The 26,688-nt window shown below is 41.2% G+C and overlaps 2 protein-coding genes across 5 annotated transcripts in view; both read left to right on the forward strand.

The window, feature by feature from the left end:
- Positions 1–1,297: 1,297 nt before the first annotated feature.
- Positions 1,298–5,743, forward strand: haus4 (HAUS augmin-like complex, subunit 4). The gene is made up of 9 exons (XM_004567106.3): positions 1,298–1,500; positions 1,737–1,876; positions 2,950–3,081; positions 3,377–3,517; positions 3,729–3,825; positions 3,924–4,069; positions 4,926–5,056; positions 5,268–5,336; positions 5,422–5,743. Exons 1-9 carry the CDS (start codon positions 1,434–1,436, stop codon positions 5,603–5,605), a joined length of 1,107 nt encoding a protein of 368 aa, XP_004567163.3. The 5' UTR covers positions 1,298–1,433; the 3' UTR covers positions 5,606–5,743.
- A 2,671-nt stretch (positions 5,744–8,414) lies between these two features.
- The window catches only part of dock11 (dedicator of cytokinesis 11), a 90,612-nt gene continuing 72,338 nt past the window's right edge, over positions 8,415–26,688 (forward strand). For all 4 annotated transcript variants that reach the window (XM_004567104.3, XM_004567103.3, XM_012923518.3 and 1 more), the window contains exons 1-12: positions 8,415–8,732; positions 16,345–16,461; positions 17,430–17,519; positions 18,169–18,251; positions 18,677–18,743; positions 19,782–19,877; positions 20,913–21,047; positions 21,679–21,862; positions 22,761–22,840; positions 24,533–24,616; positions 24,797–24,937; positions 26,267–26,539. In XM_004567104.3, coding sequence (XP_004567161.2) covers positions 8,628–8,732; positions 16,345–16,461; positions 17,430–17,519; positions 18,169–18,251; positions 18,677–18,743; positions 19,782–19,877; positions 20,913–21,047; positions 21,679–21,862; positions 22,761–22,840; positions 24,533–24,616; positions 24,797–24,937; positions 26,267–26,539 — 1,455 coding nt within the window. In that variant the 5' untranslated portion in view covers positions 8,415–8,627. The remainder of the gene's footprint in view (positions 8,733–16,344; positions 16,462–17,429; positions 17,520–18,168; positions 18,252–18,676; positions 18,744–19,781; positions 19,878–20,912; positions 21,048–21,678; positions 21,863–22,760; positions 22,841–24,532; positions 24,617–24,796; positions 24,938–26,266; positions 26,540–26,688) is intronic.

Consider the following 26,688-nt stretch of genomic DNA (forward strand, 5'->3'; position numbering starts at 1 on the left):
TATGTACATATAATATGTATGGAAGAGAAACTGATAAATACAGGGGCTGATGTAGCCTGTAAAGACTTGACAGGCCCAATAAAAGAATAAATAAATAATCTACTTTAACAATGATGAACATACTGGGTTTTATTGCCTGTAAATAAACAGGGCAGTGTGCGCCATAGTCCTGCCAATCACCCCCTGCTAGTAATGTTCTGCTTGACATGTAGAAGGATATTTCCACGTCTTTGAATCCATTTTCTTTGCTGTATAATCAAAAACAGAAAAAGCAAGCAGGAGAAATCCCACAGCCAAAAATCCCCCAAATTTAGTGGAATGTAAAAACTTGATTGTCATTTATTAAAGCACAACGAGACATCTGCTTCTAATATCATATCTCCTTGGAGGTTCAAAGCGATGTTAGTTCCGCTGCCAGCAACCGCCGTGGTGCGAGGTGATCATACAAGCCCAGGGCACGAAAACAAAATCATCTTAAGGACGAGGAGACTGACAGTCAGCATGAAAACACGAGAGCCCCATCTCTGTCCAATGAACACCCTCTCCACCTAACTTGCAGCACATAGTTGATCATATATAATTTGACCATATACACATAATTTGAGTCATTTATTGATTTTACTCCCCAACATCGAGCTATAAGAGTCAAAGCACATTTTGATTATTCGTCAATTTTATTAACTGCTTGTTCAAGGAAAGCCCAGAGACACAGCAGTGCATGCCTTATCCTCTGTCATGTGGTTGTGAAATACCTGTTTGTAGATGGATAAGATGCCAATTATAAGGAACACAGGGAAAGAGAACCCAGAGGAGACAAAGCAAAAGTCCAACATCTTTAATCGGAGGTTATGCAGATAGTGAAGCAAACAAACCAAGTGAGCAGTAAGCAAAAAGTGAAGATTAAAAATTAATTTAAAAAAAACAAATGAACAAGAAATGAACTAAAAATGTGATACAATTAAAAGTACAACAGGAAAATTGAAAATAAAAAGAATATCGAGGAGCAAAAGACACAAAAGAAAGAGAATATTCTGATAGTGTCATAATGGCCAAATGCGTTCTTTAGCTTCTAGTTGTTGTTACTGTAATTGTTGTTTAACAACAACAAACATTCAGTTTTATCTTAAGCCATGTCACTTTATTAATATTAATGTCAAAGGACGTTTAGTTGTTAGTGGGAAAAGATTAAAATCTCGATATTTTCCGCTTCAACACCTCACGCTCTCGTGAATAGCACGTTGCCGTCACCCAGGGACCGCTGTATGACCACGTGGTCCAGTTAGCCAATAAGAAGGCTTCCGGCAAACGCGCGCAACTTGATTCAGGAAGTACGTGTTTAAGATTTCAGCTCGTCTTCGTGTTTGAAAGAAATAGTTCACAAATCCACAAACCTCCTGTATGTTTGGATACTAAGGACAATAATTAATTGGAAAATGTCCGGTAGTACCGAGACAGCAAACATATCGTCGCTTGGGAAGGGTGACACTTTGCATCAACAGGGTAAGAAGACAAGTGGGCTGCATATCTACTAGTAACCCTATATTGTAGCAATAACAGAAAGTAGATGTAATAAATTAACGTAGTTTAAAGTATTATCTATTAATGTATAAATAACGATGTTATTGTTAAATACGAAAGTAGGCTCTTTTAGCTTTATTTTCTTGCCAAATTTACTATTGTCCGTTTAGTTTGGCCGTCCTTAATTACTTCTCTGCATTTTGTGCCTTTCCCCTCAGTCCTCGCCTCCTTTCCACTGTGTCACATGACTGAAGAAGATCTGATCCAGAACCCGCAGTTTTGTAAACTCCTGGCCACTCTGGCACAGCATGTGGATCAAACCGGACTCACCGCTCCGCTGAAAACAGAGCTGGACAAGGTGTCTGTCGTTCCTGTTCCTATTTGTTCCTATTTGTTTTTATCAACACAGAAGTTAATCAGTGTAGAGTTTTAAAAAATAATTCAAACTGGGTCATGGAACAGTTTTTCTTGTATTTTTTTTGTCTTGTACTATTCAGAAATGAGGAGTCATAATTTGTCACACCTCTATGGAAATGAGATTTTAGTCCACTCATTATGATTCAATAAATAGTCTGTGACTTACTGACCTCTACTGGCGAGAACTAAGAATTGCAACAACATGGATCGACCCTTTCTCTGCTCAAGAGAACAGTCTTTTTTTTTTAAAAAACTGAAAAATACTGGAATAAAAGAAGCTGTTTGTTTATTTATAGTTTTAAGAGAGCTAACTTAACCTCTGTGTCGTTTACCAGAGAAACAGATTATGTTCGAATAACCTGCTCACTGGCAAATTTTCTCCTGCAAAACCTGAAAAAGCTGTGTGGATAGCCAGACATGTAGTGAGCGCTACATGGACTAAACAGCTGGACTAAATGTATCTTACAATGGGTTTTGTGAATACAGGCTTCAGGCAGTCTGAATATGTTGTAACAATATTTCATTTCAAAAGCTTTATTTGCATTGGATTGGTCATCAGAAGCCACAGAGTCAGATTTTTACATGTAAAGTGGAAGTTTCAGGTTGGACTACAATGTTAAAATCACAGAAGTCTTTTATGTTTGGTCCATATTTGTATTACATTTTATTTTCATCTCCTATAACCTCGTCAGGTAACAGGTGAACGATTGCATTTAAAAATGAAACTGAATTCAAATAGAGACCCTGATCTTTATTGACGGGGTTACCATTAATGCTTTGGTTTATTTTTCCAGCACCCATAAAGGTGCTTAATTCAAGATGGAGCGACTCATCGTTACCTAAGCCTGATCAGCTGTTCTCGACTCCAAATCTCAAAGGTTCCTGTCTCAGTGTTTAGGGTCTGGCTCCAAGTTTGTTAAGCCTTCTTTCTAGAACTGGGACAGGATCTGACCGATTTTGTGAGGTACTGTGTGAGTCCTTACATGTGTGAGTGTTTTGGGTTTTTTTTCCCAGGCTGAAAAGAAGCTGCAGATTCAGAAACTTCAATGGCTGCGCTCCGAGAGCCTGCACAGAGGGCTGCAGGAGATGATCCAGAACCACTGTGTCAGGAAGCACCATGCCACTGTACCCCCTGACCAGAACATGGTACATTTCACTTCTTTACACAGTTTAAAAGTGCATAAAGAGCTATCAGTGAGCTATGGACAGGCTAACAAGCATTCATTGTATGTTCTTTGTCAAATTTTGAGCAGATTTTCATCTCGCTGTACGGCTAAAACGACTTTATTGAATGTTTTTTATAGATAAACGGTCAGATAAAAGTTTATAGACAAAAGTTTATCACATGGAGTTTTTAATCGATTAGGAGACTCTTACTAATGATGATCTTAAAAAAAAATACATATAATAAAACAAATAATTTGCGTTTGTTCCTTTATAGTTCTATGAGACGATGGAGAGGTGTCTACTGGTGGCTCAGTGTGTCAGGCAGCTGGATCCCAGTAACACAACAAACCAGGACCAGCCGTCGGTCCTGGGCCTGACCCCCCAGCTCGTGATGGAGCTCATGCCTTCCGAGAAGGTGAATCATAAAATTCAGTACATGCAAGTTAAAATCTGTTTGGGATGTGCTGCATCTGTTTAGCGTAAACCCATAAAAACATGCACACCACCAGAACCGTTTGGGAAACTTCTTTTAATATTCCTTTTATTTTATTTTATTTTCTTTTTTTTGATAATGAATTCAAACTACAAATGCTTTCCTCATGCCCACGCTGTATTTTCTTTACTAGAATGTACAAAGTCTGAAACAGGGTCTACCAAGACAGCTGGAGAAACATCTCAAAGAAAAGTGTCTGAGCCTTCTCTCTTACTATCAGCCTGAATGGGGTACAGCAGCTACAAACACTTTCACCACATGGCTTCATACCACGTCATTCTGTTCACTCGACACAACGACTAACCTGCTGTTTTGTGATTTCTTCTAGAGCATGAGAGCGAGGGTCTAAAGATGGCCAAGCTGTCTCATCTGTCAGCACAGCTGGACAAAGAGAAGAAAAGAGCAGAAAGTCTGAAGGAGACGTGCAGAGAAAACACGGTTCTTCTGCAGAGACAGACTGAGCTCTACCTCACTGTAAGGGAATGCTTTTAGTGGGGATATCGATCAGCAGTCCAGTCTATTTCATGCAGTTCTGTTTACTGTAACGCTATAATTTTACTAATGAATACCAGTATAGTGAATTACTATTCTTCAATTTAATTTTGTTACATTTTATTTCTCACATTAAATTTTTACTACAAAATTAAGAGAAAAAAAAGTAAGTTTTATGCTTTCATCAATCATCCCAGGCTCTTTCTTTGAGTGAGGGATTCAGCTCATTACATTAACACTGACAGTGGATTAGCAGACACCTGAAGCCAAAGTATTGGTATCTTGTTAGAAGTGGAAAAAGCTGGATCCATGAATTCCTGCACCTGTGATTTTCTGCACACTGCATCATTCATCAAAATGCTCATTCTGACTTGACTAAGTGGTTATTATCCTGAGACCAACATTTATAAGGTATCCTTGAGGAAAAACTGCATCAGCCCATCATTGTCTGGTTCTGCTTTTTTATTTTGATGAAATTAAAATGTATTACAAAGTTCTGATATGAGCAAGTCACCACACCACATATAATTTTAAACTATTATATAAACAAACTTGAACCGCAGTCAGATTTGATAAAACATGGTTTTAAAATGCTCGGGTCAGAAAGCCAAAAACATGGGGCGCTAGTAGTAATAAGCAAGCTTGCAAGTCACAAAGTCACAGTGCTAACTAGCTTCTTTTTAAAGTGATAGCACTGCAAGCATGAATTGGTCGAGGCACTTGGGGAAGGGGGGGAATAAGGATATGCGTCGAGGAAATGTACTCACCACATTAAGCTGCATGAAATGCGTAAATGTGTTCTGTTTGCTTAGTCACTGTTTGCTCTTTTCATACACAGGAGCTGACAAAGTGCATTCAGCTTTTCCAGTCTTTCATCTTGAACCACAGGCTGAAGATCCAGACAGATCTGGACAGGAAGAAATTGGATTACTTTGAAGGCAAATGTGAATTAATCTTGCAGAAGATAAAGTAAGCCGTTTTCAGTGCTTCAGTACATCAGACTTGGTTTCTATATAAGGCCATTTGCATTACTCTAACGCTCTCGTAAATCAGATAGTTGGACTGCATTTCGTACTAAGAATGTTTTAATCCAGTGCTGATAGTCCAGTCGTGACTCATAGTCAAAAATGAGATGCATTAACTATACACACATTCCTGTTTCTCATGTTCATTTTTAAAGGGCGGAGATGGTAGAAATCCAGCTGGATACATACACGCCTGACTCGATTTCTGCTCACAGAAAAATAAGGCAAGACTAAAATTCTTCTGTTGAAGCTACATTCTGACTGATCCCTTTGTCCAAACCTAACCAGCTCGTCGGATCTCATTTTCAGGGAGAAGCTGGAGTCTGAGCTGAAGGCGTGTAAAGCGGAAAAGCAGTCTGTCGAGTTAAAGCTGGCCTCCTTCGAGATCTTGGGCAAAGACTTTGAGGCGCTGGCCGAGGAGTACTGCAGATTACGGCAGGAGATGGAGATGAAGAACTGGGCACTGAAAGAATTCACCCAGTATAACGACTAAGTGAAGGGCGTATCTGATGCTGACACATGCCAGCCTTGCCCTCATCCCGCTCTGGAATTCCACAGAATGACATGCTGGCTTTTAATTGTTGGACACTGTGGTGTGACGTGAATCAAATAAAGTTGGCTCTGAACATTGCTCTGTGGTCCCGCCGTGCCTTATTCACGCCACAGACACAAACTGTGGGCCTTTAGCCTGCAGTAACTTTGTAGCATGTCCATATTATTTCAGATAACAGGACTCCTGAAAGTGCCACTGAAGTGGTTCAGGCTTTTTAGTTTAAACCTGCTTTGCATGATTCACAGTTCAAAACAGAAACAGTCTGATTCTTCTTCCCTCTGCCAGAGCTGCAACGTCCTTTGACATCATCTACGAGCTGAGTCCATTGATTCATCTGGCTTAATTATTGATACTTTGCTGAGATCATCATGATGAGGGCATGAATATGAATTTGTGCCAAGAAGATGCAAAATTGCATTTATTTATTTTTAATCACCCTGCAGTCATAAAGAGTCCTTCAAAAAATTCCAGATCCGCATTAAGTTGACTCCAAAACATTTGCTGGACAAAATGTTTGCATGACCTCCACATGTTTATGAGTAATGCAGAGATTAATAAAGCTATTCATTTGAATAAGATAAGCACTGTTACAATAAACTTATATCTTTCATGTGGCTACATTAACATTTTGGATTGCTTTCTAATATTGACATTATTGTTGTTATTATTAGTGGAAATTCATACATCTTTATGGACACTGAAAAGTGTGCATGTCAGTTGTAGGTGGAAGAGCATGAGTGAAGCATCTATTCAGTGCCTCGGTCCAACGTTGTCTGAAGATAAAAGTCTTCCTTTAACAGTTTATGTAACTATGTAATATAAATTTTCAATTCATTTATTAAACTTACTAACAGCCTGTGTTCATATTGTTGTTTCTTTGAGCTGACGGCTTCTCTCACTGCAGGTCCTGACAGGCACACAGCATCCTTTCATACAGGCTGGTGCTCATGTGTCAACACTTGATCCTAAATGAAATATAAACTTTGTCAGGACAAGAAAACTGAAGTGCATGCAGTGGGACATTAACATGAGTGTGAGTCAGCTGCTCTCATAAATAGCTTTGTACCTCTTAAACGATGCCTGACAAAGTTACCTTATATTATAATAAAAAGTAAAGGAAGACTGTAACTGAAACAAGCGCCCTCCCTCACTGCTAAACTGAACATTCAAACATAAAACTGAATCGCTGCAGACTACAGGTGTCACTTCGTTTGCTGCAGTTTGTGGAATAGTCCACAGGGTGGCAGTGTACTATTAGCTTTACCTGGAGCCAGCTATTGCACCTGAAGGATGAGATTCGGTAACTGATAAACAACCTGTTTCACATCTTCGGAACAATGTTTTATAATCCAAGACATCAAATGAGCCAAATTCCTGCGTACTAATACTTCAGATGTCACAAGATGCGCTCTAATAAATATATATAAAGGGGACACATACTTAATTTATTCCCGGCATTCTTTAACTCTTATAGAGCAGTTTTGCACAGTTCAAAATAGTCCTTGTTTGTTTTATTCCTGACCTCGTCACAACCCCTTCTTAACTCTCTTCCTCCTCCATTTAAACCAAATTTCTTCCCATTGGCTGCCCCTCTGAAACAAAAGGTTTGATCAACAGATAGATAGATAGATAGATAGATAGATAGATAGATAGATAGATAGATAGATAGATAGATAGATAGATAGATAGATAGATAGATAGATAGATAGATAGATAGATAGATAGATAGATAGATGACACACTGACAGTATGTTGGATATACAATAAAAACTAAAGATTAAACATCACAAAGTTCAAATTTTCAAAGAAACAAAGAAACAAACAGACAATTTGCTGTGGCGCTGTACCCTTGTTAAGTGGATGGATGTGACCAGAAACATAACGTATACAGACATCAAACCATGGGCGTAACAACTCTGTGATGGGCCAGGGGAGGATATTTTTCTGGGCCCTTGCCCCCACGTTATACCACATTCTGTGTGTGTGTGTTTATATTTGGATGAAGGTGAAATGGTTATGTTTCAGTCTTCTATAATCATCTCTCAGAATTTCATCTGTTCAGCTTTGCACTCAGTACAGCCCTTGATAACACCACTAAAGTCTAAAGTCATCCTGATCTCTTCTCTCCTTCCTTCCTTTTCTGAGCACCGCTTTTTTTGTTCTTTTTGTGTGTCTTGATAAACATCATTAACAAAAACAAACTCCTCTATAAGATTCAAAAGAAAATTGTTGCACAGATAGCTGGTAGAGCTGACTTATGAGACGAATAATTATCAATTTGAAAATTCAGAATACGTTTTAATGACCAATAAATCACTGCGATTTCTAATTTCCACAATAAATAGTTAAAACAACAAAACACAGCTTTAAGCTTCTCATATATTTTGAAACTGATTTTGTTTTGTTTTTTGTTTTTGGAAGTCTTGATTGTTAATGTGCCTTTCTGTACATCACTTATTAAATCTCGTTTTTGTGATATTTTATTTATGGACTTCTACTTCTTTTTGTCGCTTATCCTAGTAATGTAAATTTCAGGCTTTTTTTTTCAAGAATAAGTAATACCTAAAAAGCCCACCTGTGACGCTAAAAATGTAATAAACTCTCCAAATGCGACCTGTGTTTGCAGTCCTTGTATGTGGACCGTGTTATCATCTCACACTGACGATCTTTGAATCTGCTCTCCGCCGGGGCGGGAGAAACGGAAGTGGGTCCGAGTGAAGCATCTCACGCTGTCAGCCCCTCTTTGGTCTCCTTCCAACATCATCAGCAGCAGCGGTGGCAGCACCACCAGCAGCAACGGCCCCGCCTCGCGACGTGAACCGCTGGCTGGTTCACCTCCAGCACCGTCTCACATCTGGCTGTCAGGAAACAGCGCTGCCCGCCGCTCCGTCCGGTACCGCGGCATGCTCATATCCGAAGAAGAAGAGGAAGAGGATTTTTATTTATCTAAAAGGGGAGCGAAATGTCTGAGGTGCGAAAATTCACAAAGAGGCTGAGCAAACCCGGGACGGCCGCGGAAGTCAGACAGAGCGTGTCGGAGGCTGTGAGGACCACCGTGGACCTTGTGGTGAGCGGAGCTTTTTAAAGGCTGGCTGTGAACCGGTCATTTTAGCCACCAGGGATAATGTAACTCATAGCCGACCCCCTCCACCCCCCTCCACTCTGCCCTCCTCGGGGAGGATAAGCCTATACGGACTAGTCCTCCTTTCTAGGTGGCTGCTCTTCTTCCTGGACTTTTATGTCTGTTTTGTGAGTTTTCGCGCTCCGTCCGTGTCCTCATTATTACATCTTTCTGTAAAGCCCTGGTATGTCTGCATAACTGCCACTGCTGCAACCTGTGCAAAGGCTTATAAACCAGGGTCACTGTGGGAGCAGGTATGTGCTTTAAATCCACTCCACGTGGTGGCTTGGTTTTTCTAAACGGCCTTTATTTGAAATAAATAAATAAAATGACAGCGTCCTCTAGCACACACGCTTTCTCAGCTCTGTGCGGCTCCTTTTGTGTGCTGGCGGATGAAGAGCAGTGCCAGTTGGACAGCTGCAGCAGCATGGCTTCCCTGTCCTTGCCTTGGAGCAGTGTGTGTGTGTCTGGCTGTGAGTGCTCGCCTCTCTGTTTCTGCTGGAAATTGCTCACATTGTGCATAGAGAAGCCTGTCTCCGTAATTGCTTTTTATCACATTTGTCTCGATGGTTGTGCAAAGCAGAAGGTGTTCTTTGAATGAATGTCGATGCTGGTGGCTGTCATTGGGATTAGGCGCAGTGGCTTGAAATGAACAGCGTTTAGTATCCTGCTGATGCAGCATTTGTGTGTCAGGGGAAGGATTTTCATAACAGTAAATCGAAGGCGTGACATTTGTCTTGAAGTTAAACCACAGTGATGTCAGCGCAGCATTAACACTTGCCTAATAATGACTTGTTTTCTTTTTCTTTTAACAAAATGCATCTGCCAACTCATCCGCTTTGTGTTTGTGTGACTGCGGCTTCTTGCATCTTTTTCCTTTAAGTTCTAGGTTAGTTTGGATAAGAGATAAACTCTTGTTCCCCTTGAGATCAGTCTCATGATGCTCATCTTGAGTTGTGTGATGTAAGGCGTTTCCAAGTTTAAAAACCCTGTGATAAGGCACTGATTGTTTTTCTTTTTACAGAGGTGAGAGTGTTGTGTGGCTGTGTGTATGTCTACTGTTTCCTGTTTTAAGGTTGGGCTGCAGCTGAGAACAAATGCTGTTTTGTGGAGGGTGCATGGCCTGTGCTAATTTCACATGGGGATTCCCTTGGGCATGCTGTGACCAATGCATCCTCTGTGACTGTGTCTGCGGATTCATTCTTAGCTTAGTCTCAGGAGAGTTGGTCTTATAGGAAGAGGACTCTACTCCTGGGCCCCAACAGGAAAAAAATAACTATCTTATCAGTTTCTAAGGAGAATGTTGAATAAAACTTAAAGTTGGGCTATGATACTCATTACAGGCTCCATATTTTTATTCTTGCTAGATTAGATTTCTGTAATTCATTTCAAGTAATCAGTATTTCTGCTGGGCCTTGGGGAAGCCCCTCACTATCTGAAGCAAGTTGTTTTGATCTCTTCTCTAGAGTGCATAAGGCAAAAACAGTTTGTTCCTAAAGTAGTAGTAAATTCTTTAAGTAGGAATAATTCTCCAACCGTCTTGAAGAACATTCGGAGCTCTGCTGTGGTTATCGGTCGCTGTCGAAGTGTCGAAACACTGCATCAGTCATGTTGAGGTCTGGGTATTGGTACATCCATGACTTTAGAGTTATTTTGTGAGATGGTATTGCATGGTGGATTAAAATCTAATAGTTCTTTTCTGCCTTCATAAATTCATCAATTTCGACGAGATCCCAAACACCAGTGAGTGAAATGCAGTCCCAAACCCTCATAAGAGCCTCTGCTGAGTTTTACACATGGCTGTAAAAACTCACTATTGGACTTTTCTCTTGAAGCCGTCTGACTTTTTCTCATCTCTTTAGAAGATCTGTTTTCACAGCTTGTTTGATTTTGAGCCTTGTGTAATTTGACGTACTCCAGCCTTTTCTCCCCATTTCCCTTCTCTAAGAGTGGCTTCATGACAGTCCCTCTTCTATTGAGATCATTGCTGATGATGTTTCGGCGAACACTGGATGAATCAACTGAAGGCCCAGATGTGTCTCTCAGGTCCTAAACAGGACATAGGACTTCCTGTTTCTTAAGGACATGACTTTCAGATACTGGTCGTCTGGTGTAAAAAACTTTTTAGTCCTGATACTTTTTCGCTTATCCTCCATTTGTCCACTTTCCTTCATTTTTTTAAGGACATACTGCAAACTATGTTGAAATATACCACGTTTTTGGCTAATAGGCTTTTGTTGGAATGGACGTACAAAAACTACAGTTTTATGTTTGTGTTATCTTTGATATTTTTCATAGATTCAACAAAAGAAATGGGAACAAATTCTGTTTTTGCGACAGGCTGTAATTACCAACATTAAAATTGGCTCTTTGCTAAGCTGTCTGTGCAGACATCCCCTGATTAGGTACCTGTTTTATGCTTGAATGATTCATATGCCAGCGTTATCTGGGTTAACGAAGCAAACAAACAAAAAGCACCCAGGGTCCAAATCAAGACTTTAAGGATCTTCAGAAAGCTCAGAGAACTATCGGTCGAGACCAGTTTAAAAGATGCAACAGAATCTGGATCCTTGGAAGCCAAAGATTTTTGCACAGTGTTATATATGACATAAAACATAGAAAAACTAAAAGGAAACTACACAATGGAGAACATGTGGGTTTTTGTCTGGCCTTGAGCCAACTGTGTTCCATGGAAATTCCCATTAGAGATGTGTTAGTGGTTATTGGGCTTCCTGCTGTTCCTAGAAAGTCCTGCTATCAAATCCACATCTGTGTGTGTGTTTTGTTTTCTATTATATTAAATTGCTTTGAACCAATTGGACAATGATAACGTACCAATCCTAAAATTGAAACCGTGTGATTACCGCTCTGTGTTGTGCCGGTGTCTCTGGCGTTATTTAATCTGACTTGATAAATGTGAGTCCTGCTGTGTGTTCTCAGGTAATCTGATAAGAAGTACACAGTGATTTATAATTTCAGAAAACAGCCACTGGGAGTTGCTGGGATCTGTGGTGTGTCTGTGGTTCACACATTTGCCTTTCATGCAAAAGTCCCCTGGTTTGAGACCAGGAGGAGTCATAAACCCAGCCTCAGGGGGTCAGAAGGTAGTGTGTCCCACGTGTTGGTTGCAATGGATGAAAAAATAAGTCCAATATAAGGATCCATCTGCTGTAGTGCCCCACTGGGGAAATAAAGGAAGTGGGAAGTAGCTATAACAATGTTGGAATCCAGCTTTTTAAATGTGAAAATGAAATATCTTTGGATTTTGGACTAGTGACACAGGAAGCCATCGATATATTGGCTGAATGTCGGTTTGGCAGATATGGGGGTTGATGACTCATGTCATTGTTTCTACAAATAAGGTAGCGTTTTCCAAAGTCAGTGGTCATTTAATCTGTTGAAGAGTGAAGAGATTTTTTTAAAATCTATTTTATAAATGGAATTTTTTTTCCCCCTCGTAAAAAGAGATATTTGATTGGTCAAATTGAAAATTAATAGCTGAGCATCATCCTTCAGATGGATCCCATTCTAAGGGTCTTGGAGTGCATCTGATGGTAGTCCCAATAGGAGCATTGCTGCATATCCGCTAGCTCTCCAAGGACTGCAGGTTAGAGCAGCACGCCAGCTCCCAGCAGATCTCTGGAGCAAAAGAAGGAATTCTATTGCCAGCTGGCAATTAGCCTCCATTTGACTGCAGGGTGATAGACTCTGTGGGAAAGTGGCTAAATGATAACGAGCACTGCCGCAAAAGCCGTCAGACTGGAGAACCAGTCATAAGTGAAAACACAAAGTGGGAAGAGTCGGGCCTAGCTGATTGGCAGTGACTAAACTTTCAAAATAAATCGATTGTGGATGGCTAAAAAAGGAGGAAAAGATCCCTAAAAGTTGTTCCTAATTCCAAGTTTAATTGTTAGCAAGTTTTTATGTGTGGGAAATACTGTACAAAAAACAAAAGAATTGGTACTGGCATGTGATATGAGTCATATTGGTATTTTAAATATAGCTTTGTCATAATCAGGGTATCTAAATAAAACAAGATGCCTGAGTGCGTCTTGTTTCCATGGATTGTTGTCAGATATTCTGTAGACAATCGATACAGAAATCTATAAATAAATAGATTCATTTATTAATAAATTCTATAGATATCCTGTAACCCATGACATTACGGAGAAAACAGAGAACAGAGACAGGTGTAACTAAGAACAGATATGCTTTTTTCTAGATTAAGTAAAGATTAAAGATCAAGTCGTTGTTTGTTTGTTTTTTTAAAGAGACAGGAAGTAAGAGAAAGATTAAGCAGACGTATGCCTGTGCGTCTCACTTACACACAGATTGGAGTACTTAGTGGGGTCAGCTGTGGGACAGTGGAGCTGCTTTATGCTGTATGTGACTCTAATGTCAGTGTGTGTATATACTGTGTAAGCTCCCCTCTTAAAAGTAATGAAATCCACTCGGTCACGTTGGAGTCGCGAGTGCCTTACATCTGCAGAACCATAATGGGACACAGACATCTGGAAATGCATGCTGCCCAACATCATCGTCATCATTGTAGTCCTATGGAGGCGGGCTGGGAGTTGTGCTTTGTACTCAGTGAATGTAGCTCACTGATAGCTGAGAGAAGTGAGTGTGTGTCCTAATTGGAGGTGGCAACAGTTTAAAGAGCCTCGACTGCTTTCAAGCTACACCCAAGTGTTGCGCTACATCCCTTTGATTGTTTTCAGCTCTCTTTGTGCCTCTCTGTTTCTCAATCAGTGACACCGCCTGTGGCTGCAAAGCTTCTTCAGTAAAAGCAGAACTTGCTCCTTCACAACTTGCTTCCTCTTACTCCCTCCTTCTGTCTGTAACGTGATCACCGTTGCAGTGGAGGCAGTGCGTGCTGCCGAGCCTGTCACCTCTGACTTGTAGCGCTGCGGTTCAGGCTTGTTGCACATGACAGGAAGCAGAGCTGCTGTGTTGGGTGCAGGGGCGGTGCACAGCCATATGTAATGGTTTTACCAGACTTGTAGGTGTTGTTTTGCTGCCGCCGGGTCTGCATGTAAAATGATAGCACAGATGCTACATAGCAGCATAAATAGGAAAATACTTAAATCCACATAGCACAAGTACCATTAGGGTCAGGAAGTTTTTATTTAAATTAGTGGTTTAAAAAATGCGAGACACAGGGTTTGTGTGGACTGCCAAGAAAGTCAGGCTCTGGTGGAAAATTGTGGAGGAACATGTACATGTACCACACTTCTTTCACAGGCTAAATTACTGGTTACTTACAAAAGGGAGAACTTTCTCTTCATTTATGGCTCATGCACAGATGCCACCACATTCAAGAAGCCGACATGCACTCCTGAAACATGCACCCTGATTTGAAGATTTAGGGTTTTGGAGAAAACGAAAAGCATTTGTTTTGGTTTAAAATGAAATAAAATTGATCAAAATGGCAATAATTACCATGTTAAAACTCAAACTGACTGTGTTAGCACATCTGAAATTATTTCTGTACAACTTTATTTGTACAGCAAATTTGAAAACACAGAATTACAAAGTGCTTCATGGTATCAATAAAAGCCAAATGTTAAAGATTAGAATACATGTTCCAGCATACAGACACACAATCAGCTGTAGGGTAACAGATTCATTCATAAATAGGTGTAAACTGTGGCCCAAAACAAGGGGAAAAGATTAAGGTAAAGCAAACCTGTAAAAATGTGTTTTCAGCAGCAGTTTGAAACAAACGTTCAAAGTTTAAGATCTGATTCTAAAGTAAGAGCGTGGAAGTGTTAGGAGAGCTGGATCAGATGATTTGTGATGCTGGCTGCAGTGATAGAGTCTCAGTAGCGCTCATGTATAACAGGAGCCTGTCCAAAGTGGATGTAGCTAGTTGTTTGTCTGGAGCATCATCTTTAGTTTCTTTAAAAATAAAGTTAATAAAGTTATCATTTGAGCCTGGAGTCATCTATTACAAGTCTTACCTCGGGGTCTCCCACTTTCCCCTCTGTTCTAGTTAGAGCTAGTCTGCAAATCTGTGAACACATTTGGATGGATTTTCTGAGCTCAGCTCTTTGAACAAGCAAACAAGCAGAGCTCTTATTTTTTGCCTTTTCACTTTTCTTTAAAAAAACAAAAAATAAACAAAGTGCAAAGTGGTCCCACACTTTTTACTTAACTAAACTGAAGAAGCCTGCACTTGTCTAAATCCAGCGCACTTTCGAAAATTGTAATATGCCCCAAAATATCCAATATGTCAGGAAGAAATTTGAGGAAACGATACAAAAAAACAGCTGGCATTTTGGTTTTGAGCTTCAACTTTACTTTTTCACACACTGTAAAAATACAGCCTAAATAGGGAGTGTATAGCAATATATGAGGTGTTGCTGAAGACATATATATTTTTTCAAAGTGAGCAAAATATGTTTTAAGGCTCTTTTCATGCAATCAAAGGGGTGAATGCTATATTTGATCATAAAGCTGGATATTTCCAAAAGGCCTATGTGAGAGCTTGGATCCAGCCGGAATAATTGCACAGGTAAACAATCCTAATGATAGGCTTAACCTAAAGTGAAGAGAGAGGGGGGCAAGCAGGAGCCAAACTACTGCCTTTCTGTTGCAATAGAAGCACAAAGCTCTAATCTCAGCTACATGAATGGAAATATGACAGAGTACAAGGTGGAAAATCGCTCAGTCAGTCTCTTCCAGCTGCAAAGCTCAGTCAGCTCTTTACAACCTCGGCTCCTTAGATTCCTCACTGCGTCTGCCCACTAAGCGTGTATCAGACTATGTAGCAGCGGCTCACTAATGGGGCACAGACACTGATCAAATCCATACAGTCTGATTGCCTCCAAGCAGCGTGGTGTCGCTGAGCCAGAGCCTTGTCGGGCTAAGCTTTTCATCACTTTTCTCTCTGCTTAACTTGAGCTTAAAATGGAACTTTGTTGGAATTAATTTTCAATCCTTCCAAGTGGGCTAGATTTATATGTGAGATCACATTCTGACCCAGTTGTGGAAAGCTACAGTGAACAGAGGCTGCATGCCTCTTTAAGACACCGTGGAAAGGCCCATTTGTTGTCATCTACTTCTCTATGAAACTTAAAACAGGAAGTCGTGATAGTTTGTTGTGGTATTTGGTTGAACTTGCTTTTTTTTAGTTTCATTATGTCTCTGTCAAGCTTTATCAGACTTCATGAATCGATGAAGTTGTTGCCTTTGCTACCCTTTCAGTCCTTACCTGAGACTTTATCTTCAGTTTCTTCCTTTTTGGTCATCTTTTGCTTTATTTCCCTCCCATCAGCCCACATTTCTCCCAGCAGCTGTTTTCCTGCACTGTGACAGCCCTCTGAACTTTGTGGTTGTGTCTTTAATCTCTTGTGGCTCTGCTGAAGCATGGGTGGTGAGGAGTTCCAGAGGTGAACACTCATTAGCTGCTTTCAAACAGCAGGGGTGTGCAGGGCCCACCAGAACCACAGAAAAGACAAACATAATTGGTGCATGAGATCAAAATGAAAAGAAAAAGAAAAAAAGTTTATTTGAAATGACATGTGTTGGTGTCCTTTCCTTCCTCCCCCTTCAGGAGCAGCCAAAGATCATTGAACCGCTCGACTATGAGGCTGTGGTGTTTCAGAGAAAGGCTCAGATCCACAGTGACCCCCACAGAGACCTGCTGCTCTGCCCTGTGGATGATGTCTCGGTGAGTCCACGCCATCAGAATAACCATGTGTCAGCTATTTTTTATAACAGGTGTAAACTGTTATTTTGTATAGATTTCTTCTGTAATCTGCAACAGTTCTGTTTATTGTGCTACATGGAATATAAACTTTAGATCTACAATATTGTCAGGTGCTTAGTTGTTATTATGCTCTTAGTTTAGTATCCTTATCAGTTTATTTCTTATTATCACAGGTGGCCCATTGCTAGCTAAACTTGAACCCTGTTTTGGGCCCCAAAACCACGTTACACCGTTAAAATAGCAAAAATCCAAGGACTATATGACATTAATTACCATTGTAACACTTTAAAAAGTAACGATTTGAACATAGTTACTTTTTAAAGTAAATTTTTTGAATCTCAAGTCATTCCTGTTATTTCAAGAGTTACACTAGTATTCTCCCAGAAGGTTAAAGTTAAAGGAAGTGCTCATTCGCAATATAAACTAGTGCAGGGCTTAACCCGTCACATATGTTGCCTCTGTCTTTGGCTCCGTCTACGGCCTGTGATTTATGGATCTTTTACAAATATGTTACGCTCAAAGCACCTGCGCTGAAATTTCCACAGTAAACAGCCAAAATCAGCTGCTTTTTCAGTCTGTCCGAGTCAAAGAGCTGTGAACTATTACTTTCCAAAGGACGTTTTCCCATCATTAATCACTGAACATCCTCAAAACACTAGGCCCAGTTATTCACGGCTGAGTCCAGCTCTCACATACGGTCCAGTCAGGTATTTATTGCTGTTGCTTCAGACACATGTGGTTTTGTTCTAGTGGTGCATCTGTTTGTGTCGACTCTTCTCCTTCGTACTGAGAGAATTTGTTTCTTTGTATATTTGTCTTCTGTTTTCTCTCATTCTCTTTTCCCGTGTTTGATGTTATGAGAAATATCTCCATCATGCACCATGCATGTGAATCCACATGTGGCTCATTTTGTGTTTGCATGCGTACAGGAGTCTCAGATCTCCCGGCAGAGGAGGACCGTTGTTCCCTCTGTGCCCCAGAATGCCGAGCGGGAGGCTAGGAGTCTGTTTGCCAAAGAGGTACCACAGTTATTTTGCATTATTTTATCATATATATCATTATTTGCAGTCTGCTCAGTAAAGAATACGAGTAAAAATGATCAACAAAACAGGCTGTGTCTTGATGATTTCACACCAGCCTGCATGATACTGACCCTGACGTGTTCCTTGGGAGCTCATAAAGAAACGGGAGTACTCACCGTCCAGTCGTAAACACGAGCTACGCTGATGAAATATTGTATTAGCAATGAAAAACAGACTTCTCTGGCACGATGCAATCATACACTGCTGCTCTACCAGGCTTTAAATCTGTGTTCATCTGCCAGCCGTCATGACTGCGATGTAGCACGGAAACAACTGTCATAGGGGCAGTTAAAACAGACCCTGGGCTTGCTCAGCATTTATTGAACAAAGATCCATTCAGATGACTTGCAGGAGACTTTTTGCTTGCAGTTCTATGCTGAATTAAAAACACAAAAAGTCCACTTAAAAGTGTCTGATGCTTTGCAGACTTGTATTTTGAGTTCATGAAAAATGATCGAAGTTGATTCGTCACCCCAAAATCCTCCTCCGTGATTTACAGTCATTAAAAAAAGGTCTGCTTGCTGGTATGGCTCGCTTTTTCCATTTGAACGTATCCACTGCTAATCCAGCTCTCTGTGTTCTGCAGTGCATTAAGATGTACAACACTGACTGGCACGTAATCAACTACAAATACGAGGCTTATTCTGGAGACTTCCGCATGTTGCCGAGGTAAGGAACATGAGACAGAAATGAGTGGAATAAACTGAAAATGTAGTTTGGATATATGGGAAAACATACAGGCTAAAATAAGGTAAAACAGCCAGATGTGTAACATGCAGCGGATTTCCTCAGCTGGATCAATGTGTTAGTGCAGCTCTGATGTTCAGCCAGATGTTCCTCCACACAGCAGGTGCAGTCCAGATGTAAAGAATTTATTTCCATGGTGATAAATCTTACTGAGGAAATGACTTTATCACTGCAACCATGAATTTTGAGAAGTATTTTTGAACATAAAAAATACATGAAGGAGGCTGTAATCTGATCTAGCGTTACAAACAAGAAAGACATAAAGAACCCAGATATGTGACGTAGCTGTCAGCAGAGGGGGAGAAGGCCAGCTTCATCCATTCACCCTCTGTTTTGTGTTTTTAAAGCAAAGGCCTGAAGACGGACAAACTGCCAGCTCATGTGTTTGAAATCGATGAAGACGCCAAAGACGAGGTGAGTAGAGCGGCCTGAGCGTGGTTAGATCACAGACGTCGTTCCCTACAGGGAGGAGGAATGATAGGCTATTGACTCACTGGGCCCTTTATGGACACATTGTGTCGCGTGCACGTGCACAGCTTTTAGTGCTCTTCTATAAATCTTGCTTAGAATTTCAAAGCCTTCTGCTCAGCGAAGCAGGTATTACCCGTGTCTTGCATGTTCCGGCTTGTCGTTCGACCCCTTCTTAGACTGACTGCAGGCCAGTGAAACCAGAACCCTTATAGTTTCTATAAATAGCTCTCATCAACCCTCCTCCCCCTGCTACCCTCAGGCCGGATGCAGATAAACTTAGACAGAGGAAATTTAACTGAAGGCAAGTAAATGCTGCTGCTCTGCTGGCTGCACAGGGAGGGTAGCTCAGGTTTCTGTTATTTTATCTCTGCATCTTTGTGCATCCATGTTTTGATAAGATGATAAGAATAGTAGCACCTTTTTACAGACCTGCCAGTTTATGGGTTAATAGCACTCAGTCAGTAGATGATAATAGCAGGTATAGACTTGAGTCGCAGCTGTCAGGAGGACAACGAGAGCTGTGTGTCAGAGAAGGTACAAGAACCCTTCTTGCTCTGTGTTATGATTTCTGCATGTTGTATTCCTTCGAGTGGCCCGATGCATTACCATTATGTGTGTGTGCGTTTGTGTGTATGAGCGTGATCATTAACAGATTTGTTTTCTGTGGTGGTGATGAACAGTCCCATGATATTTACTGGTTGAGATGGAGATGTTACACTGACAGGACAAAGCCTGAATTATGATGAACTGCTTCATGGGATCCCAAAGAAATTCTCCCCATACACTGATTTATGTTCATGCTTTCTCACTGACAAAGTTAATACAGCTCTGCTCTAATTAACAAACAGTTCTCACAACCACAGGAAAAAATAATTGTTTCTTCATGGCAGAAAATACTACAAACAACGATATTAACGTGAGTTGACCGCAGTAATGAAATCCGTCTTTGCTGATTGCCAAGTGTTTGTGTTTGTGTGTCAGGACTCGGCATCGCTGTGCTCCCAGAGGGGAGGCATCTTGAAGCAGGGCTGGCTTCAGAAAGCCAACATCAATAGCAGCCTGTCTGTCTCCATGAGGGTGAGTCAGCACCAGACCTCCTGTCTGTTATCACAGCATAACAGCAACAAGTGAAACAACACAAACATGTAGAGGTCAGAATAGGAGCGTAGCTGCAGCTGCAATTTGTAATGCTGGAAAAATGATACACCGTTAAAGCTGCATCGATGTACGTGACTTTATCCTGTAACACCGTCCCACCCAGCATAAACCCTCACTTTCACAGTCCTGAATAATCAGCCCACATCATTTTACTTTCCCAGTGAAATTGCTGCTACTGTGAACCAGTGCTATATGGATAAAGTTAAACTGAATTGAACTGAGAATGTTTTGAATGTCCAGGATCGTGCAAATAAGTTCAGCATGCAACATATGAGACGTAGCGCCATGAGAAACATACAAACCCAACTCTGAAAATGTTGGGGTGGTATGTAAAATGTAAATAAAAACAGACTGTAATGATTTGCACATGAATCTGTCATTTATGAACAAAGGAACGCAGAGTTGGAGATAATTTATATGAATTTAAGGACTGGGACCACGCTTCAATGCATGCCCCTTCCAGTTCTCTCTCTACATACAACCCCTGTTTGTTCTCTTTTTCGTGCCCCTCCCTCTCTTTTTCAATTCATTCACTTCTCATTAATACATGAGAAATACTCTGAGGCTTTCCCCAAACCGCATCCTTAATTTGTGTACAAGCTGTCTGCCATTATCTACTAGAAATGCTGTCTAACCTAAATGAGGATATGGTCTCAGATAGTGAAAGTATATAAACTGTTGGAACTGATAAACTGTACCATTTTAAGAATAATATTTGCTAATTTGGAATTTGATAACAGCAACTCATCTCCAAAGTTGGGACAGTAACAACAAAAGGCTGTTGCTGAAAGACACAGCTGTATAACTTGCAGTATCCAGTGTATCTGCCCTCATTCTGGAATTTTAACTACATTAGGAAGGCAGCACATGAGCTTGAAGTCACATGTCATAGTGTCATATTTTTGCTGTCATGAGTTGTCAGATGAGTCATATGAGATGTGCTCTGGATTGCAGGTGTTCAAGAGGAGGTATTTCTACTTGTCTCAGCTCCCCGATGGCTCCTACATCCTCAACTCTTATAAGGATGAGAAAAACTGCAAGGAAACCAAAGGATCCATCTACCTGGACTCCTGTATAGATGTCATCCAGGTAGACTCAGTACAATTAAGAACCCAGCAGCAGTGGATAAAGCTGTTTTCTCTGTTGTGACCATGTTGGTGTGCTTAATTAAACTCACTGTGTTTATTTCCCTCGTGCGCTCTCTGCGAGGTTTCAGAACTTGGCACGAGCTCCCACCCTCGTGAAATTCAGCATGTTTCTGTGTCTTACTTTCCCTTGGGGGCTTTTGGCTGCTTTAATTGGGCAGATCTGCTGCATTCCAGTGACTTGGGCAGAAACGTCAGCTTCTAGCAGATTATGAAGAGCTGTTGCTGGCTCATGGCACAGCCTAGTACCTTGATTGCTCCTCAGGCAGAGCTGACAGCTTTCAGTTTAATGAGCACGCTCAGAATATGAATGGAGGGAGTGAGGGAGTTCATTCTGGCTCATGGATTTAATTAGGAAGCTTGAGTTTAGCATGGAAATCAGGTTTTGTTTGGTCATGGCCGAATAGCATTGACTCTCAGTTTGTTTCTGAATTTAAGTTGAGATTCTTCTGATTACATTTGATTCCCTACGCTGTGCTTTTAACGGCTTATTTAGTTGTACCAAAGATCCTGTAATTCTCATCAGTTTCCACCTGTTAGTCAAAAATCAGTCAAATATGATGTTTCTTCCTCAGAGTCCCAAGATGCGGCGGAATGGCTTTGAGCTTAAGATGCAAGACCGCTATAGCCACTTCCTGGCTGCAGACAGTGAGGCAGAGATGGAGGAATGGGTGGCCACACTGAAACAGGCTCTGCAGAGCAGCACAGAGGCTGGCCAGGACAGGAGGAACGGTGCTGAGTCGCTGGACTGTGTCCTTGGTGAGCTGTTCTACCAAACTTTGAGCAGTTACATGTCCACATTATCTTTCAGTCAACATAGTACTTATAGTCTTATTTAAAGGTTTCTATAGTTTCATAGTCAGTTTACTTTAAACACTGATTCTAACCACGGGCCTATCATGTTTTTTTCCATTGGTTTCCACGTTACAGTCACACATATGCAATTAGCAGGCGGACTCCTTCACCTGTAGCCCCTGAGACAATAACATGCTAGTATATCAGCTAACTGAGGAACAATGGAGTTTGTGTATACAGGACAGTGCAACAACCTTGAGCCACCGCTCACTTCTATTCAAGTGGACTTGAATAATGGTTCTCAAGACTTTCTGAAGGTCCTTCAAAGTCTTTCTTGGACTCAATCCTGAACATTGTCAGAGGAGTATTTTTTTTGTTAAGTCATTTACACGGACGTGTGAATCGATCAACCATAAAAAAGACACTTAGGATAAGTAAATGTGTCTACATAGAGCAGACAGAGGGAAATAAACATTTTAAAATTGTATCTTTAGGCACTTTGTTGCAAAAACAACAAATGTATTCCCATTTGTTTTGTTAAATCTACGAGAAGTGCCAAAGATAACACGATGACAGGCATAAAATACTAGTTTTGAACCAAGATGATATCAAAAGAGCTATTAGCCAAAAACTTGGCATAATATAATTTCCTTAGGGATTAATAAAGTATTCTGATTCTGATATTACTGAATGGTGTGGAAAGAAAGAAAACTGAGGAAACTAGATAAGAGGAGAACAAAAGAAGTATTAGCATTAAGGGAGGGAAGCTTTATAGTGACTTGTAGTGTGCATGGTTCTTGGTGAACAGGCATTCATGTGGATTACATGTACTGATGTCTGGTTATTGTCCTTTTCCTCTCAGATGATGACACGGCCAGCCAAGGTAAAGGCGAGAGCATGCTGGAGAACTCGGGGAGGAGCTTGCACACTGAACTCATCAAGGTATGAAGGAATGATAGATGATTAATGAAGCTGCGTTAGTTGGGCCAGACTTACCAAGTGGGTCAAATTAGTGTGAAGCTGCAAAAATGTGCTGAAGGGAGTGGAAAGTTCTGTGGCTATTAACACCGCGCTAATTTATGAACACAGACCCAGACGGGTCTTTTCAGTAACCATCAGCAAATTCTACACAGAGCTGCTCTCTGCAAACAGCCGTGCATGTGTTAAAATATAAGGGTGAAGTCCTCCATTAGAAACTAAAGGGGGTTTGTCACCCTATCAACCTTTAGCATAACATAAAACAACAACAAAAAAAGAAGTGTGCAAACTTTAAGGCATTAAATTCAACTAAATGTACATCTCGTTTTTGCATGTGTTCTTTGTGATGCTGCAGATATCTGCAAAAATCAAAGGAGAACAGTCTGACTCACAGCCACCTGTGGGCTACAGCTACAGATGCATAATCCTGAATACAGATCAGTGGTTTGTTAAATCACACTGTGGCGCTTTAGTAAATGACATAATAAGAAAGCATATGAGATGATTTTAATGAGACATTATCTAAAAAATGAATCGGAAGCAGAACAAGTTCAGCATCTCTTTTATTTGTGGTGCTCAGACAGAGCCGCTCTGATGTGTCTATAAACCCCAAACTACACAGCAGCAACAAAGCCCTCTGTTGCTGCTGTTCCACTCTGTTTGCTTTGGGCCACTGCAGCAAAGCTTTTCTCTGTGCACGTAAAAACAAGGTCGAGTTTGTCTGCAGGCTGAGCAGACAGTGAGAACAGAGGCGCGAACAGGAGGAAGAGAGGGGAGAGAAATGGACTCTGAGGGCTCTTACCTAAACCTGAGGCTTTGATTGTGCTCCATTGGACGCCCTTTGTTTTCCCCCTTTTGTCCCTTGACTACATATCAACCTTCCTGTCTTTTTCTGTTTGTGTAAGTTTACAAGCAGCTCACTGAGTACACTGTACCAGACCATTACAGTAAGGGCTGCTCTTCTACCTGCGGTTCCTGCCTCATTCATAAATGAAGTCCATGCAAATAAGCTATAAAAATCTGTTGCAATAAAGTGTGCAAATAAAAGAGAAGGAACGCAGCGGCTGAAGTGCTACTGTTTAATGTGTTAGAAGAGTTCACAAAAGGTATCAGAGATAGTTACAGATTTTTTTCTTAAAATGTGAGAGTAATATACATATTTTGGATATTTATGTAAAAAAAAAAAGCCAGACTTTGTCTTTTATCTCTAAAACATATCATCAGTTGATAACTTCCTGTTTATGTCTGCTTCAAGTGTTAAGCAGTTCGTTATGATAACTCTAACTCGGGGAGTCCTGAGGAGGCCAGGGCCCATGAAGGCATTGAATATTTTAATTTAGAGTTTTGGCGGGGATGTGGATCGAACAGAAACAGATGGGAATGCTGTTTGTTGTGGAAACAGTTTCTTCATGTTGTTTTGTTGTGTGGTTTATCCCTCAGCCTGAAAGGGTGATTGGGGTATTGTTGTCATCACTCCAGCGCAACTTTGTGAACTCGATACCTCGAGAACGAGGCGATGTAGGTTTTCAAATTTACACCATTTGTTTGTATAGATAAATAAATTCATGGGGGAAAAAATTCTGCAGTTAAAAAAAGAGAAGAAAGAAACACCTGATGGATTTTTAGCTCGCTTACATCGCTGCTGTCTGTCTGCAGTACACCAGGGAGACAGACCAGCTCAGTAAGATGAACAGGAACGAAGGCAGGCTGAAGCTCTCCTCTCTGGATCCTGAGACACAGGTACAAAAGGTTATTCCTTTAAAATGCTTAGCTTTCCTATGATTTATTTATTTCACTATTGATTCACCCTGTTTGATCTCTCCTCCCCCTTCCAACTCCTCACGCTCATCCTCCCTCCTCTCCGCGGGATCACTCTCTCCCCTCTCCTGCTTTCTCACTCTCCTCCTCCCTGATATCCAGAGGCTGGACTTCTCTGGGATCGAGCCAGACGTGAAGCCCTTCGAGGAGCGTTTTGGTCGACGTATAGTGGTCAGCTGCCACGACCTCACCTTCAGTCTGCAGGGCTGCGTGAATGAGAAGGGCGACGGTGTCCTTACCAATGTATGTCATCACCTTTGTTCCACAACACAGCTGTTCTGTGGTTTGCTACTTGTGCTACTGTTACATTAAACAGGTAAAAAAAGATGAATCATGGCCGCAGTTTTAAATAGGATGGCTTTGAGCACAGTCGCTCCATCTACCTGCTCTTTAAAGCATCAAGAGCTGAAGAGAGTTGAAACCAGGTATTATCTCTTCGTGCTGAGACTGTGAGGTAGCATAATGGCTCGTTATAGATTAAGACTTATGTTCAACAGAGTACATCACTACTCCTTCTAAAGGTATGTCGCCAGGTTGAAATCTATGGCTTTGACAGTGAATTACATCCTGAACCTGAGGATACATTTCTTAACTGCAGTACATAGCTTTCCTCTTCACACTGCAGATTTTCCGCCAGCCTCTCCCTCTGTAGTGCTGCCCCACATAATACACCTTCATAATTCATGTCAGTCTGGCTGGAAGCAACGGAAGTAGCCAAACTAGGATAACGCAACTCGATATTGTTGCATTAGCACTAAAACAAATCTTTCTTTATTTAAGCCTGAGGCATGGAGGGTCATGCAGAAATGTTTAATGTGTGCCGGATGAGGAGCTTTCAGTAGCGTGAGGTAGCATTTTTGAGCATATGTGAGCTCGGCCTTTGTCAGGGCTTTAGATCGCTTTAGATATAAAACACAGAGCTAGACCAACTTCTCCCCCTCCTCCTTTTCCTGCTTGCTGATGCATTAGAAAGGCTGGCAGGAGAAATCATCTGACTCATTTGTGGTTTGGAAGCAGCACACGCTCTCGTTCCCTCCTCTTCTTCCATCCCTTCTTTCCCTCGGCGGTCTCAGACAGCTTTAAAGTTCACTGGATGGAGCGATTTTGTCCATCGTGCAGGAATTGCAGGTTTCCAAAATAGAAAACTTTTTGCTTGTGCTTGAGGATGACACACTGAGAGAATACAAATATTTTTAGACATTTATCCATAAATATTTTGTCTGAATCTAGAATTTTGATTATTTCAGATTAAACAGATTAAACCTGTCCATTGAATCCTATTATAATAATTATAAATATATTCTTGAGCTCACACATACGACTCTCATGTTGTATTTAGTAAAACTTTGCATGTTGGTTGGACCCAGAAGTGACCATATTTGGGCAAAAGGTTCCTAGCTGATGTTAGCAGGCTGCATTACTGGTGGGAAGAGTGTGCATTATTGCTTAATTCATGCTAAAACTAAAGAGTCATATGACCTGATTTCTGAGATTTTGTCCTAAAGTGAAATGTTGTAAAGTAATAAAGGTACGTGCTGGACTGCAGCCTGTAACCGTCCCTCTGACTCGCAGGTGGAACCGTTCTTCATCAGCCTCGCTCTCTTCGATGTCTCCAAGAGCTGCAAAATCTCGGCCGACTTCCACGTTGAGCTCAATCCACCATCTGTCAGGGAGATGCTCACCGACACCTCCGCTCAAGCATCTCCTTCATCTGACTCGGACGGTGGTGGTGGAGTGAAGGACGGGGGACAGGGAGGAGTCCTCGTGAACGGAGACTCAGGGAAAGGAAACGGCCTGCCGCTGCTTCAGAGGGTGTCAGAGGCTCTGCTGCGCTTCCCCACTCAGGTAGGAACTATAATAGCATGTAGACAGGTGTCTGATAGAGAAAGTGACTGCAGCTGAGTCACACAGTCAGACCTGGGTGTGAAAGCTGAGTCACACTGGGTCATACAGATCTTGCTGTGTGGAAAACAAAATATTTTGTGCTCTTTGCA

Source organism: Maylandia zebra, linkage group LG3 (assembly GCF_041146795.1).
Source record: "Maylandia zebra isolate NMK-2024a linkage group LG3, Mzebra_GT3a, whole genome shotgun sequence".
Taxonomy (NCBI): domain Eukaryota; kingdom Metazoa; phylum Chordata; class Actinopteri; order Cichliformes; family Cichlidae; genus Maylandia; species Maylandia zebra.

Coding starts and splice junctions, on each gene's coding strand:
- haus4 (XM_004567106.3), top strand. CDS start 1,434: ATGTCCGGTAGTACCGAGACAGCAAACATATCGTCGCTTGGGAAGGGT. Junction 1,877..2,949: donor TGAAAACAGAGCTGGACAAG/GTGTCTGTCGTT, acceptor TTTTTTTCCCAG/GCTGAAAAGAAGCTGCAGAT. Junction 3,826..3,923: donor TTACTATCAGCCTGAATGGG/GTACAGCAGCTA, acceptor GATTTCTTCTAG/AGCATGAGAGCGAGGGTCTA.